Source organism: Plutella xylostella, chromosome 16, assembly GCF_932276165.1.
Source record: "Plutella xylostella chromosome 16, ilPluXylo3.1, whole genome shotgun sequence".
Lineage (NCBI taxonomy): Eukaryota > Metazoa > Arthropoda > Insecta > Lepidoptera > Plutellidae > Plutella > Plutella xylostella.
In genome coordinates, this window is record NC_063996.1 from 5,119,247 (window position 1) to 5,134,771 (window position 15,525).

Below are 15,525 nucleotides of genomic sequence, written 5' to 3' on the forward strand. Positions count from 1 at the left end.
AGACATACATACTATACTGCTTATGTAGCTGTTTTTATACATATAGTTACCTACCTACTTGAATGTTCGGGATCTAGTTGCTATGTATTTTATATAGGTACCTAACTAACTACATACTTACGTAAGACTTTTCAAGGCGGTTACGTAAATCGTGAGAGGGAGTTATCAATGAGAAATGTATAGGGACTAACAGAATAAAATAATTCTAATCCTCTTCAGTCGTTTAATAAGTACATTAACGATTGTAAACTTTCACATGATAACATTCCACTTACCTGAGATCGTAAACAAATTAAAGGATACCAATCTGTGTAACATTGTTTGTATTTTATTTTTATTATATAAATACATTATAAAGACTTCTCTCACGGCATCTAATTAGGGTTATGCTTTTTCCAGTGGAGGAATATTATTATAAAATAAACTAAATTTCTAATTCATTATTTACCTAGTCTCGCTGTCTATTCAATCCTTGGGTGTCTCTCTTATGTACATTACATATGAAAAATAACTACTTTGTGAAGAGTTTATACTTAGTTACTTACAAAACCTACTAATTTCCAGGTTAACTTAACGTAGGCAATCGATAAATATGTTCAAACCTATAAGTTACTAAACTGTATTACACCATGTATAACGTATAACTTTGTACGGAATTATACACCATCAAACATTGAACAGATCCATAAATTACTTTCTATTGTTCCAGTGGGTAAAATCACAAAGTATAGTCATTAGTAGGTACGGAACTATTATAATCAATGTTTTACATACCTACAGCACAATGAAAATCTAGGTCCTAAGTATTCAATATAATTTCACATTGGGTCTAATACTTACAGCTAAAAAGTTTATACCTTACACGTATCATAATCACGCACATTATTAGCATTCCTGTCTGAAAATATAAATTAAACTTAGTCCTTTTTACAATACTGTTATAGCTAGGATTGATTCTCGCTGTACAATGGTGAATGGAGAAGGAAGGCACGGGCCGGGCGGCGGCGGGCGCGGCGGCACTAGCTACGCGGGTGCTATTTGTCCTTGGACGAGGCGGCCAGCGGCTTGGCGGGCTGTGGGATGATGGTGATCTCGTCGTTGATCTTGATGGGCTTCAGCAGCGAGTCCTCGCGCGCGGGCGCCGGCTTGCCCTTGTCCATGACGCGCTTGGCCACCACGCTGTGCGCCGAGTACACGTGGTTCTCGAACTGCTTGTACATGCCGAACGTGGCCGTGCACACCGTGCACTTGTAGGACAGGTGCGCCGGCTTCAGCGTCATGCTGTGGTCGCGCGCCACGTGGCCCAGCAGCTTCCACTGGTACACGCGGCCGCACACGGGGCAGCGGCCCGCGTCCTTGCCCTTGTTGGCCGCCTCCTGCATGGAGCTGGTCACCAGCCCGTGCGAGCCGAGCAGGTGCCGCTCCAGGCCCTGGTCCGTGAAGAACCGGAATTGGCACTTCTGGCAGTTGAGCGGCGGCCGGTTGTAGATCATCTTGGGGTGGATCTTTACCTTGTGGATCCACTGCATGTGGTTGCGCAGCTGTTCCAGGTCCTTGATGTAGCCGTCGCAGATCTCACAGATGACGAAGGTGCCCTTGCTGGCTGGCGCGGGCTGCGCGTGCGGCGCGGGGGCGGAGCGGGGCAGCGGCGTGATGGAGATCTTGGGCGTGGCGCTGGCGGCGGGCGCCATGCCCGGGTAGTTGGAGCCGAGCGCGCCCGAGTTGTGCATGATCATGAGGCCGCCGCGGATGAGCGGTGCGCCGGGAAGCGCGGCGGCGCGCGGCGCGAGGGACATGGGCGGGCGGCCGCGCGGGCGGGAGGCCATGGGCGGCACCTGGCCGCCGCCCACGCCCGGGGGTCGGCCGAGCGCGCCGGCGGGACGCCCGAAGGCGGCTCCGTAGGCGCCGGCGTTGTTGCGCGCGCGCGTCAGCTTGGGGATCTTGGCGGGCGGCTCCCACTCGAGCGGCGGCATGAGGTTGAACTCGGGCTTGAACTTCTTGGCGCAGGCGATGAGGTGGCGCGCCAGCTTGCTCTTGCTGTTGTCCTCGAAGGTGCAGTTGGCGCACTGCTGGTAGGCGGGCGCGCGCTCCAGGCGGCCGCGCAGGTTGTGCTCGGCCTCCATGTGGTACAGGATGTCGTGCGGGCTGCGGATCTCGAACGGACACGAGTTGCACTTGTAGATGTTGTTCTTCATGTGAGGCGCTTCCAAGTGATGGGACATCGCCAGCATGGACTCAGTTTTAAAACTACAAAATTCACACTTTCGCATGGTAAGGGTGTATGGGGCATTCAATTTTTTACTGAAGGTGAGGTTCTGAGACAGTGACGTGATCGCCATCTGCGTGGCCGCAGTGCTGCGACCGGACTTCTTCTCTCTGTACAGTTTCCTGTTCTGTTGCTTCAAGAGATCTGTTTGCACAAACTCTTGAACTTGATTGATTCCAATGTTTATGAAAAACTGACCGAGGGTGCAATCAAAATAACTATCAGGCTTACCTGATATTTTAGTAAAACCAAACTCTCCTGCAACATCTTTTATTTCTTCCACTGTGTCATCCTTGTCTTTGATTATGGTGACAACATCCCCGTCACTACCCGCCTCGGAGTCAGAGCTGGAGCCGTCCCAGTCTGCATCATCTTCATCATTTCTGCGTTTCTTTTTGTCTTTCTTTTCTTCCTTTTTGCTTTTCACAGGTTGTGGTTCTTCCTCAGTGCTCTTATTATCTTTTTCACTCTCTTCATCCTCACTGATCTCCTCTCCTCTATCTTTTCTTTCTTGTCTCTCCTTCTCTTTCTTTTCTTTTATTGCTTTCTCTTTCTCTTGCCTTTCCTTATCTTCTTTGGCTTTCTGTTCATCGAGCTCCTTACCTAGTGTATCTACAAACTCTCTGAATGGTTTGACTGAAGGTTTCTCATAGACATAAGGGACTATGAATGAGGGGGCCTCTACTACAAACATGTCATCTGTGAGAGAGGGCAGTATGGGCGGGGTGACCGCGGCGGTGGCACTCGCCGGAGTGGGGTGGGAGTTAGGTGTAGACTTACAGCTTACTGGGGTTATTGTGGTTCCCCTGGCTGCTATGCTTTGACATAGGTTCTGTGCATTCATCACTGAATTAGAAGATGAAATGGAGGTTTTGGCTTGACTTGCTGCTAAAGGATTTTTTCCAGATATAATTGAGTTAGTGTCTATGATAACAACAGTTGGTTTATTTTGGTCATTACTTTTAGATTGCTTTGCAGCTAGCTCTACTAAGTTTTTAGTGTCATTTATTACTATGGGCTTGCTCTGGTTCTGGGCTTGGATGAGGGGATCATCAAGGACCACCTCCTCAATATCTGACTCCTCATCACCATTTTCCATGTCTTCATCATCATACTGCTCTGGATTATCTTTATCACTTTTATCCCTTTGATGTTGTGCCTCTGAGGTGCTCTCATTGGAACTGGAGCTTGTGGAGTCATCTTCATTAGTCATAACGCAGTCCTCTTCATCATCACTGGTGATCTCATGCACTTCGGGGCTCCCGGGGCCACCGTTCTGGTTTTCAGCACCATTATCATTCTCTGTGTCACTGTTCTCATTCTCATCTTTGGGTTGGCTCTCCTGGGATGTGTCATCGTCTCCCTCAGTCCGTTCTTCTGTTAAGGAAGGATATACAATTTTAATACTGACCATAAATCTATATTTTTTTGTTTACTTTAGTTTTTACTAATACCACTGATTCAAAACATAAAAGTAACAATGTTAGATTTAGAAATTAATGACTGAAAAGTATTTTGCCGGTTCACTTTGATACAAGACAGAAGTGGAGCGTGAGCCTTGCCTTAATCTGATACGTACTTAATTCAGTAAACAGAAAACAGCAAGGAATCTTTGAGCTAGACCTAACCACAAAACTTTGGCGAATTTCAAAAGCTATTTCACCTATTGAAAAGGTTCCGAAAGGTTATTTATGAAAAAATATTTTTTTTATATGTCACGTTCAAATGATGTGGTGGTAGACTTGACCGCCATATGGGCTTCGCTAGACTCCCAGCGTTCGAAAGGTAATCGTTTGGTGGAAACCTTCGGATTGATGAGCTTTCGCAATATTTACTGTTGCAAATGATAAATGGGCTATTCCAGAAGTAGATTCACTTACCTATTGCAGTAGAAATTGACATTTTCATCTAATTTACGAATAAAAACGACTGAAAAGGGCACAACAGCACAGTGGCGGAAACCAAACCAAGTCAAGCTGTCATTTTAGGTTTTTAATGGCGTCACTTTCATTGCGGTGTTTCAAAAAATAAATTGATGCTAGCAAACCGGGGGTATAAAACTAGTGACAAATTATTCCGATGTCAGTAACAATAAGTTTCTTTTTTTTAGGTAGTAAAATTACAAAATATACAAACCTAATATGAATCTCTGATTTATTTTTTTATATAAATTTATTCAAGTAAAAACATGGCACTATGAAAAACCCTATAACTCATGCTATTCCCCGGGTAAACCCTGACGCTTACTGCATTCTCGCTCACTCCCGGTATGTTGAATAGACCTTTTAATTTTCTATCTCTTTCTAAGTGTAAGTGATGGAATTATTAGGATTTTCTTAAGTGGGAAAGAGAGGAGAAGAAAAGTTAGGTGGTACTTTAAGAAACGCAAATAGTATTATAAAAACCGCCAATTTTAAAATAAATTGTGTTTTTTTATATTTATCCCGATTATCCCACCTACCAGTGACAAAAAGTTCCCAAGTTACTTTACCTTACTATCAATACAATATCTCATAGATAAAACTTTAAGTTACTTTTTTCAATAGATCTTTATTGTACTTTATGTAAATTTTTACTCATAAAAAATAGTCAACTTATTTATTTATATGCATTAAGTAAATAAAAAAAGAGATTTATAAAGATATTAAAATTTTATTATATAAATTAGTTCATTCTTATCTTACACATTATATTAACATCTAACTCACAATACGTTTTTCCAATACTTATCATGATCACACAAATTCAATATAACAAACATTGCACAAACAAAATTATTTTAATGAAATGACATGAAGGCACTCTATCTTAAAACTACAGTCTAATCATCGGAATGATAGCCGGCTTCTTCTTCAAAGGGATCTGCCAAAGGAGCCCCATCTGGTTTCCTGATCACGCCCATCTTCTCCGCGGTGTCCAAACATTTCTGGGCCAATTCTTTAATTTTCGCATGCTCTGGAGTCTCGAGTTTCGTGAGCGCCATAAGGATCTCCATTACGTCGGTATCAAATATTTTTGCGGCGATGTCCTTATCTCTTTTAATTATATTATTGAGCATAAAAGTACCCCTGTATTGTATTTCAGTTTTCGGGTTGGCTAGTAGGCATCGTAGGGTCTCCAGCCAGGGTCCGACGTCTAACAGTTTCCTGCAGCAAATCTTGCTGACGGAAGTGAGCACGCAAAGCGCGCCGGCGGCGGCCATCGCCGTGTCCTCGTCCTCATCCTGACACAAGATGTACAGGAACTTGGTCCGGTCGTTGTCGCCCTCGTACATCTTCACCACGTCCTCAGATTGGACCAAGTTGCAGATGCACTGCACGGCTGCGCGCTGCAACATCAGGTGATCTTCGTACAGGTAGTGCTCTATTTTAGACAGACCTCCTTCTTTCATTATTCTGTTCCTAGTTGTCTCATTCATTCCCGCGAGATTGCAGAGCGCCATTAGTGCCTCAAAGTTCTCCAAGGCACTGCACTCAGGGTGCAAGAGGTTGACGAGAGGCCTCACCACTTCCAGGTTTCTCTGGCCAGGGAATGCTACTTCAGGGTTGATTGTGATTCCGATCCTTGCGAGGGCTTGCGCGGCCTGCTTCTTGCCATTGTTGGTGCCCTCTAAAGCCATGGGAATAAGAACTTTAGCTCCTCCTTGCTGCACCACAATACCTCTTAGTTCTTGAAGGCTACAAATTGCATTGAAGACTCTGGCTATCAGTTCTCGTGAATTGTGACTCTCTGTCTTTGCCAAAGCCACTAGACCAGTGGTTACGCCGGCCTTAGCCAAAACTGTGATCCTCTTGTTAATGAAGTCAGGGTCATCCAACTCATGCTGTTCAGGAACATGGTGTTTTGCAAACTTGGCCAGTTCTAACATTTCCGGCATCATTTCTTGCTTTTCGTAAGCATTGCACAAGTTCACCAGAGTAGTGACTACACCATACAGTGCAGATTGATCACCTGTTTTAGCCAACTCAATAAGAGCTTGAATGGCTGCTTTGTCTTCCACTAGCTTCTCCTTGACATCAGCATCCAGGGTCAAGTAGGAGAGGCCCTCTGCTGCCCATTTCCTCATGTCCTTGTCTTTAGCAGGATTGACCATGAACCTTCTACAGGCTTCTGCCAGCTTCTTAGTAGAGCCTTCAGCAAATGGACGGATTGAAGCATCATCTCCGCCAAAACTGCCAATCTTGCACAGTCCAACCAGAGCTCTCACTCTGACTGCATCATCCTTAGACTGGTATAGCTTCTTGAGGATGTCAACTCCCTTGTCAATAATAGCTCTAGCTTTGTCCTTCTTTGAAGCTGCAGCTATTAAACACTCACATGCTACTTTCTGCTGCAATGGGTCTTCAGTCTGAGCCATCACCAGGATCATTTCCATGATGCCCTCTTTGGAGATGACATAGTTGCCCACATCCAGGGGTCCTCTCAGCAATGATGTAATAGCCACAGTGACTCTTACTTTAGACTCAAGATCTGGGCTCAATAGCTTATCCTTAATGAACTCATCTACTTGAGCATGGAATATTTCTCGAGCGGCATCATAGTACATGTTCTCATACACTTTGGCCAGGCAAGCCGCAGCGATGGTTCGGGATGACGGAGTGATGTTCATGGCAGACTCATACTTGTATTCTTCCAGCTCACTGCACACTTCCAGTAGCCTCTGCAGTCCTTTCATCTCAACAAAGTTTTCAGCCCAGTTGATGTAGTTGTAATGGCAGTTCCTCATAATGAGCTCAATGATAGCATCTCTAGCTATACCTGTGATGACTCGGTTGGTTATAGAGTAGGTGAGACATGTTAGTAAAGTGTCAATTTCAGATTTGTTTTCTTCACAGAGCTTTTCATCAGGTTTAGTACCTTTCTTGGCATCCATACCAGAAAATGTATCCAAGATAGTCTGAAGACAGTATTCTGCTGCATTCACCCTGTCCTCTATGTCACTGTCAATAATCTCAAGGAACCAAGGTATTCCAACTATTTTAATAACAGCTTTAGTTCTCTCAATATTGTGTTTACACAACTGACCTATAACCCTGATGCCATTGATGTAGATGTCAACATTTTTCTCCACTTTAAGTAGTGATTGGATTTTGTGAACTACACCAGTCTTGAACATGATTTCAGCGCCGGAGTTCTCTTTAGCAAGGACGAGAAGGTTGCCCATAGCCTTCTCTCGCTTCTCCTTGTCTTCGCCGAGCTCGAAGGCCACCTTGAACATCTGCTCCACCTTGTTGCTGGTCTGCGCATTGAGCCGCGCGCGCTCCTGCACCACGGCGTGGAGGCGCGCCAGCACCGGCTGCACCGCCTTGTTGCTCGGCTCCACAGTAAAGATTGTCTTTGCATCTCTGTATGCTTCCTCAAATCTGTCCAGGGCTTCCAATGCTTGCGATCTGCGGAACAAGGCTTTGGGATCTTCGGAGACTATCTTCAGAGCTTCGTCGCAGTCCTTGATGACGTCCTCATACTGCTTGTTTTTCAGATAGGCTGCTGCGCGGTTCTTGTAGTAAGTAGACAGGTCCCGGCTATCTTTTTCGGCGAGTTTTATCGCTTTGGTGTAAAGGGATATCGCCTCCTCGTAGTTTTCTGACTTAAAGGCATCGTTACCTTTGTTTTTGTAGACTTCTGCTTCCTCGTTGTGAACACCCATGGTGTTTATTCGTTCAGTTACTTGTTTATTACAAAACTTGGATGAGCGTCAACGTGCTCCACCTTTTATATTATACATAAGGAAACTTCTGGTAGTTTCGCGTACCTAGTATCAATACGAGAGCCAAAAATAAAGATTTATTTTGGGAATTGTAAATTTAGGTAGGTTGGTATTGCATATCAGGAACGTTCTGGAACCAAAAAGAATAATACAATATTACAACGCCAATCACATTATACAAAAAATTACCTGAATTTACGAGGAAAAAAACAAATATTTTAAATAATTAAAGAAAAAGATAATTTTTATGTTTAATCCTATCGTTTCATATTTTTTGTCATACACAAATGTTATATTTTACAAATAATGTAATGTAGTGGATATCGGAACGCACTTGATTGCACTTGCTGTCACTGTCAGACACGTTCCATTCTTCCTTTTGTCTATGAGTCAGACGACTTGACTACGTTCCATTTCTACATTAGTCACTGAAATACTCAGAATAAAAACTTTCGTACTATAAAATTCTATATATAAATTCCTCTCATGCTTCATCTCTTCCAATCTTTTCTCATGAAAAATCAGATTCAAGTGGATGAGCATAACATAACATAACATATTATCATATATGGGTGAGCTGTGTCAATAAACGTAAGTGTGAAAAAAGTTTAAAATGTGTGACTCATAGTCTGTGGTCGGTTGTCTTTTTTTTAAATCAAATTGTTTCTTCCTCGTGTTTTACCCAGCTTTGTTCACCGGTTTTAATTCTGATTATCCTATAAATCTATAAATAATGGCTGCAATTAGTTTACTTAACCCCAAGGCTGAACTTGCCCGTGCTTCACAAGCTCTGGCTGTTAACATTTCAGCAGCAAAAGGTATTCAAGATGTGATGAGAACTAACCTCGGGCCGAAAGGTACCATGAAAATGTAAGTAAAATCAACTATTTGGCGAATTTTCTCTTCATACACTACCGTCAATTGTAATTTACTGTGTATTATGCCCTATAAGACCCTTACATTCAAAGCACAACAAAGTTTTCTATCAGTTTATGATGATTTAAAAATCAGATGTTCCGCACCTTTCAAAACGTCACCGATGCCGTTTTTTCTTTAATATTCATTTAATTAAATCACTTTCAAAGCTTGCTCGTATTTTTTCTACACTATTTAACCATCCATTCCCACCTTCTCCACCCAGGCTGGTATCCGGCGCTGGTGACATCAAGATCACGAAGGACGGCAACGTGCTCCTGCACGAGATGCAGATCCAGCACCCGACGGCGTCGCTGATCGCGCGCGCGTCCACGGCGCAGGACGACGCCACCGGCGACGGCACCACCTCCACTGTGCTGCTCATCGGAGAGCTGCTGAAGCAGGCTGATATCTACATCAGTGAAGGTGATTAAGATAGTTCTCTTCTGGGAGGGGATATATGTAGAGTTGAAGTACATGTACATGGCTCTCATGGATTGATACATTTGTACATGTCCTCTAGTTTCTAGCTTAGCCTGCCTAGCTCCTATGCAGTAAGTATGGATGTTCAATCAGCTAAGATAGGTGCTTGTTTCAATTGATTAAGATTGTTATTATAAAGTTAAGTTCTGTGGATGTCTTTAAGAGTAGGGTGAATTAAAGCACACATGTTTTCACAATAGAAAACTCATTTGATTTTATAGACTGCATTTTTTTTTTGTAGGCACTGTAACATGCTATCGGTCTTGAGTGACCATAAGCAGTTGTTTGGAGTGTTTTTATGGTGTTTTAGGCACTCCCTCCCATCGTTGGGTTGCCTTCTTATTCAATTGGTCCTAGACCGTCCCAAATGTGCTTTCTTTTCAACCTTCTTATTGGAATACAACTGGTGAGGTCAGTAGGCTATCTCTGTACGCTCTTGACAGGTTTTCCACTTCCGCTTTAACCGTGGGCATTTGTAAGTATTCATGGACCTCATAAATTTTAGTGACTGCATTTTCAATTCAAAATATAGCATAAACCTCTATTCACATATGATTTTCTGTGTATTTACAGGCTTGCACCCAAGGATCCTCACAGAAGGTTTTGACCTGGCCAGAGCTAAGGCTCTGGAGGTACTCGAGACACTCAAGATCCCCATTGAGATCAAGAGAGAGAACCTGTTGGAAGTGGCCCGCACTTCTTTGAAAACTAAGGTAATATTGAAATAGGGAACGGTTAATATCACAGTTTTGAGCATTGTAGGATTATTGGTAAGATTTTTTTATGTGGATTTCTAACTTCATTTTACTTGGCATATGTTCACTTCAACAACATTTTTACTTATTTTGTATAATGCATTAAGTGCTATTCATAAGTACCTACATAGTTTTAGGTATGGTGTTATGTTTTTCAATATGTTTTCAACAAAAAAATCACCCAATACATCAACTTTTCAAAGGTTATAGGTATTTTAAATTTGTGCATGTATGTATGAGTATGGGTTCAGTTAACAAACAATTTATCTATTTATATCAATAACCCTCATCTCCCCCTCCACCTCAGGTGCACCACTCCCTAGCGGAGCTGCTGACGGACGCGTGCGTGGACGCGGTGCTGACCATCCGCACGCCCGGGCGCCCCGTCGACCTGCACATGGTGGAGCTCATGGAGATGCAGCACAAGACTGCCACCGAGACCGTGCTGGTTAAAGGTGAGCTTCTACAATACAATCTAGACCGTGTGTAAGTCAAGTTCAAGAAACAGATCTGGCGAACCGCATGTGTTATACACACGAAACATTTGGAGCCAGTTGTGAAGGTCCAGTCTGAACCTTCACAACCAATTTCAGATTTGATTGGGACAGTTGAGATTGGATTTTAGTAATTCACCTTGCAAAGAACATACAAAATTGACAAAATATAAAAGCCCATTGTAAGATGGCCCTAATTCATCCAAAAACAGCATCTCACCGTCACCTTTCCCCCCAGGCCTGGTGATGGACCACGGCGCGCGGCACCCCGACATGCCCAAGCGGCTGGAGAACGCCTACATCCTCACGTGCAACGTGTCGCTCGAGTACGAGAAGACGGAGGTCAACTCCGGCTTCTTCTACAAGTCCGCCGAGGACCGCGAGAAGCTCATCGCGGCTGAGAGGGACTTCATCGACCAGAGGGTCAGGAAGGTCAGTGTGAAAACTTCTTTACAATTTTCGAAAAACATTTGTGCTAGAATGTAGCTGGTTGTAGCTTGGCTATGTTGTTTCACGACGACGATAAACACTACTATAAGAAAGAGCATCACAATTTCGAGAACATCATCATGATAATCAATTTATTGATGTCTTGAAACCTCCTCAGATTTGTCCTTTCCTCTTAGGTATAAAGCCACCTTACTTACATACCTAGTCTGACCAATATTGCTGATGTGTATTTTCCTCCCTTATTCCAGATCATCGCACTCAAGAAGAAGGTGTGCGACGGCACGGACAAGTCGTTCGTGCTGATCAACCAGAAGGGCATCGACCCGCTGTCGCTGGACGCGCTCGCCAAGGAGGGCATCATGGCGCTGCGCCGCGCCAAGCGCCGCAACATGGAGCGCCTGGCGCTGGCGTGCGGCGGCTCCGCGCTCAACTCCGTCGACGACATCGCCGAGGACTCCCTAGGCTATGCTGGACTCGTCTACGAACACATCCTCGGCGAGGAGAAGTTCACCTTCGTCGAGGACTGCAAGAACCCGCAGTCCGTCACCATCCTCATCAAGGGCCCCAACAAGCACACGCTCACGCAGATCAAGGACGCGGTCCGTGACGGGCTGCGCGCCGTCAACAACGCCATCGAGGACCAGTGCGTGGTGCCCGGCGCCGGCGCCTTCGAGGTCAAGGCCAACACCGAGCTGCTCAAGTACAAGGACACCGTCAAGGGCAAGGGCCGCCTCGGTATCCAGGCGTATGCTGAAGCCCTCCTTGTCATCCCCAAGACCCTGGCGGTGAACTCGGGGTACGACGCGCAGGACACCATCGTGAAGCTGCAGGAGGAGTGCCGGCTGAGCCCCGACCCGGTGGGGCTGGACCTCAGCACGGGCGAGGCCATCAAGCCCACGGACCTCGGCGTGCTCGACAACTACATCGTCAAGAAGCAGATCCTCAACTCGTGCTCGGTCATCGCGAGCAACCTCCTCCTTGTGGATGAGATCATGCGTGCCGGCATGAGCAGCTTGAAGGGATAATAGCTGCTTTGTTATGTCTCAAATAAAATGCCTTATTCGCTTAGTATTAATATCTATTATTTTCTCATTGATGAGTTAACAAGATGCATTTAAACTGCGTTAACAATGTTTTAAGTTGGAGTACTTGTACACAAATGTATTTCGGTATCTGCACTAATGTGATTAATTTTAAATATATTTCAACTAACTATGTACCGAGTGTGTTTTATTGTTTTGAGAAATGAGCAAATTACTTAGGAACATTTTAACCCTCGGTGGTTTCCTAGAATAGTCATGTTAACTTATATGCGACGATATAATTAGAAAACTAAATGCATCGAATAACGCACACGTCAATGTACCTATATCGGGTCCCACTTTGCGCTGGTTGTTAAAAATCGAAATGAAACCACTATTACATTTTTGACATGATTTTATTTAAATTGTACACAATCACAATGGAAGGGGGTTACAATAATAATTGAAACCATTATCGCCCACACCAACCGTGGATGTTTCTTACACGGTGACTAATAGCTCTGTCTATCTCTGTGCTCGATCTCTTAAAATAGGTCAAGCCTTTATACATATTTTCATAAGTATATTTTATAAATATGTTAACGGATATACTTTGGTCTTCATACAAAAATATAATGCGACTGTAATTTGTACCATGGAAGATAAAATAGGTTTTGATTAACTGCATACAATTTTAAGATAATAATTATATAAGTAGGTAAAAAGAATTCGGGATGCTTTTGTAAAGCATAAGTTCTGACTAGTATTTTTCAACAAAATTATACCATATTCATACAGTGTTATATGATTCAAGTTCTGAAATACAACAGACACATAAAACTCCGTAAAACTATAATTATTATTCTTACTAAGACAAGACATAACAATATTATGATAACACCAAGTCTACTAATTTCTTAAAATATCATTTAAATTATATTTGTTGAACCCATGTCCAAATAAATGCTAAAACATCAATCATCAAGGAAATTATACACTTAAACGTTGTAGATTGTTGGCTGATGATGATCTTGTACATAATATTATGTACTATAGGTGCACATTCGTAAAAAAACAATAAAAGGTAGTTACGCTAAAAAAGAATGAGAATCGAACAGTGCAAACACTTAACCTTAACATAAATTATACATATATCATATCTGAGATGTAAGAACAATGGAATAGTTTTCTCCATAGAATAAATAGCTCTACACTTCTTCTACACGTCTAAAACTGAATTTCGATAAACTGTTATAATATAACTGAACTGTTTAATACCTTGCTTCAACATTTTTACCCGGCTGCCGAAGGAGGAGGGTAATGTTTTTGGTTGTGTATGTATGACCTATGTAGTTGTTGCATAACAACACACAAATAAAAACTCACACCTTGTACTAATGTACTTCCTTGCGGGGTAGGCAGAGGTGCTGCACTCACTTTTCGCCAGTGTTATGTTAGTCCCAATGTAGTAGGGAGCGGGCCTATTGCCATTTTACGGGCACATCCAAGACCCGAGAATATATGTATATCTGTGTTTAAACAAATATTTGCCCCAGCCGGGAATCTAACCCGGGACCTACGGCTCAGTAGTCAGGGTCACTAACCACTACGCTATTCGGCCGTCGGTTGTATAACAAATTTATCGAAATTCAGTTTTCAACCCTTCTCTCGCCATCCTCTTTATGTTTACTTCTCCTGCTTCTCTCGGAGCTCGGCGCGTTCCTTCACGTCGATGGTGGCGAGGTTCAGCGAAGCCACCACACCGTGCAGCACGGACAGGCCCGCCTTCACCACTGCCACCGGGAGAGACACCCACATGATGAGCTTGTACAGGCTGATGCCCAGGACTGGAAAAGAGACAAAGAAATTGTCACGAATTTCAAAGGTTTCTTTTTATTCATGGAATATTATTTTGTGTAGCCTGTATTGTGTAAACAGCATGAAGTGCTTTTATTATCCTTATTGCACAATGAAAGTACTGCCAACAGTGTATTATAGAATAGGCAAAATTGGAGGCCTATTATTATATTGTGTAGATTTTTAGACATAGGATGGACATTGCAGTGTATACTTACTAGCAGGAGTAGTCGGATAGAAGTACAGCATGTAGAGAGCAGCATAGAAGGCCTCGTTGCCGGCGCACATAAAGAACAGGACCGTCTTGTTAGTGTAGTACACACTCATGATGGGATTCTCCGACATGTCTATAAACTTGTGAGACTTCTTCCCCTGCAGGATGGTGGTGTGGAGGTACAGCCAGTGGCAGGTGATGTCGATGGCCATGGACAGTTGGAACCAGAATGTGTACTGCGGGTAGAATGTGGCCAGCGTCATCATGAGCCCCGCGGTGCCTGCTCGGTCCGTCAGCTGGTCCAGCATTGCACCAAACTTGGTGCCTGAAATAGGTTAATGAAACATTATTGAAAGGCACATTTATAGAACTATGCGGACTTTGGTAATTTGGTACGGTGGCCTGCGCCTAAAAGTATACAGGCGGAGTTTATAAAATAGCGATCTCAAGCTCACATGCTGCTCAAGCACATCCACATAAACACCACTGCTACACACATCACACACAACACGTCCCAGGATTTATAACAGATGTAGCTGGTCCCTTCATCATCAGGGATCGCTATTTTAAAAACTCCACCTGTATACTTTTAGGCGCAGGCCACCGGTACATTGGATTGTATCCTTTTTGGGTCAGTCTGAGCCTCATTTCCATTCAATGTTTCTTTATAAGTGGGTAGTAATTCCATAATTTTATTCAGATTAATACAATTTGATAGCCGATACCGTAATATTGATTGGCCTAATTGAATTACTGAGTGAGGGGATGGGTGGGTACTGGTGGGTACTCACTTTGATTGAAGTATCTGGCTGCATGGCCATCGAATGCATCTAGTAGAGCCGAGGTAATGTAGCAAGTAACGGCAATGTTGCAGTGAGTAGGCATGAAATAGAAGGAGATTATAGCGAGGATGACGCGACCGAAACCTGGAATAACAAGATAAGTAATGTAAACATTTTATAAAAAATGTAATTTACTCTAAAATTCAAAAACTACATCAGAAAAGAAATTACCGATAATGTTTGGTACAAACAGGAAGACGTTTTCACTTGCTTCAGCCATGGCAGAAGTTTATAATTCACAGTTTTTTATGTAAAAAGAAAATAAAACTTCTGCGATACGTGTTTACGTTTTCCTCATCGGCTGATATTTGAATGAACGAAATAGAAGCTGAACGAATGAAACAAAGTATTGATTGACCGAACGATAAAATTAAGGGTAGCCGTACACAAAAATAAATTTCCAGCCATGAATTTCTTCTTCTGAGATTTACAAAGATTGCTAAAAAGAGGCCACGATATCGTTTTTCTCCCTCACTACTATTCTGTGAACAGATTCAAGGTTGTATTTGTCCTTGTCTAT

At 43.2% G+C, this 15,525-nt stretch overlaps 4 protein-coding genes across 4 annotated transcripts; 1 reads left to right on the forward strand and 3 right to left on the reverse strand.

Annotated features, from left to right (window-relative positions):
* Positions 1-209: 209 nt before the first annotated feature.
* Positions 210-4,286, reverse strand: LOC105386871. The gene is made up of 2 exons (XM_011557521.3): positions 4,147-4,286; positions 210-3,643 (listed from the first exon to the last, which is right to left on the reverse strand). Exons 1-2 carry the CDS (start codon positions 4,172-4,174, stop codon positions 1,035-1,037), a joined length of 2,637 nt encoding a protein of 878 aa, XP_011555823.3. The 5' UTR covers positions 4,175-4,286; the 3' UTR covers positions 210-1,034.
* A 612-nt stretch (positions 4,287-4,898) lies between these two features.
* LOC105386872 (protein unc-45 homolog B) lies at positions 4,899-8,111 on the reverse strand. Its single transcript, XM_011557522.3, has one exon. The coding sequence runs from the start codon at positions 7,911-7,913 to the stop codon at positions 5,088-5,090; it is 2,826 nt and encodes a 941-aa protein (XP_011555824.2). The 5' UTR covers positions 7,914-8,111; the 3' UTR covers positions 4,899-5,087.
* Positions 8,112-8,601: 490 nt separating this feature from the next.
* On the forward strand, positions 8,602-12,289 carry LOC105386873 (T-complex protein 1 subunit zeta). The gene is made up of 6 exons (XM_038118277.2): positions 8,602-8,843; positions 9,115-9,314; positions 9,945-10,084; positions 10,434-10,581; positions 10,859-11,052; positions 11,319-12,289. The coding sequence occupies exons 1-6, from the start codon at positions 8,707-8,709 to the stop codon at positions 12,093-12,095; spliced, it is 1,596 nt and encodes a 531-aa protein (XP_037974205.1). The 5' UTR covers positions 8,602-8,706; the 3' UTR covers positions 12,096-12,289.
* Positions 12,290-13,610: 1,321 nt separating this feature from the next.
* On the reverse strand, positions 13,611-15,335 carry LOC105386874 (CDP-diacylglycerol--inositol 3-phosphatidyltransferase). The gene is made up of 4 exons (XM_011557524.3): positions 15,177-15,335; positions 14,955-15,089; positions 14,168-14,488; positions 13,611-13,939 (listed from the first exon to the last, which is right to left on the reverse strand). Exons 1-4 carry the CDS (start codon positions 15,223-15,225, stop codon positions 13,779-13,781), a joined length of 666 nt encoding a protein of 221 aa, XP_011555826.1. The 5' UTR covers positions 15,226-15,335; the 3' UTR covers positions 13,611-13,778.
* Between the last annotated feature and the right edge of the window lie 190 nt (positions 15,336-15,525).

Bases quoted from the DNA above. Each gene is read 5' to 3' on its own strand.
- LOC105386871 (XM_011557521.3), bottom strand. From the start codon at position 4,174: ATGAAAATGTCAATTTCTACTGCAATAG. The intron at 3,644-4,146 runs GTAAGTGAATCT...CTTCCTTAACAG, and splicing joins GTCAATTTCTACTGCAATAG to AAGAACGGACTGAGGGAGAC.
- LOC105386872 (XM_011557522.3), bottom strand. From the start codon at position 7,913: ATGGGTGTTCACAACGAGGAAGCAGAAGTCTACAAAAACAAAGGTAAC.
- LOC105386874 (XM_011557524.3), bottom strand. From the start codon at position 15,225: ATGGCTGAAGCAAGTGAAAACGTCTTCCTGTTTGTACCAAACATTATC. The intron at 15,090-15,176 runs GTAATTTCTTTT...TTGTTATTCCAG, and splicing joins GTTTGTACCAAACATTATCG to GTTTCGGTCGCGTCATCCTC. The intron at 13,940-14,167 runs GTAAGTATACAC...TCTCTTTTCCAG, and splicing joins CTATCCGACTACTCCTGCTA to TCCTGGGCATCAGCCTGTAC.
- LOC105386873 (XM_038118277.2), top strand. From the start codon at position 8,707: ATGGCTGCAATTAGTTTACTTAACCCCAAGGCTGAACTTGCCCGTGCT. The intron at 8,844-9,114 runs GTAAGTAAAATC...TTCTCCACCCAG, and splicing joins CCGAAAGGTACCATGAAAAT to GCTGGTATCCGGCGCTGGTG. The intron at 11,053-11,318 runs GTCAGTGTGAAA...CCCTTATTCCAG, and splicing joins TCGACCAGAGGGTCAGGAAG to ATCATCGCACTCAAGAAGAA.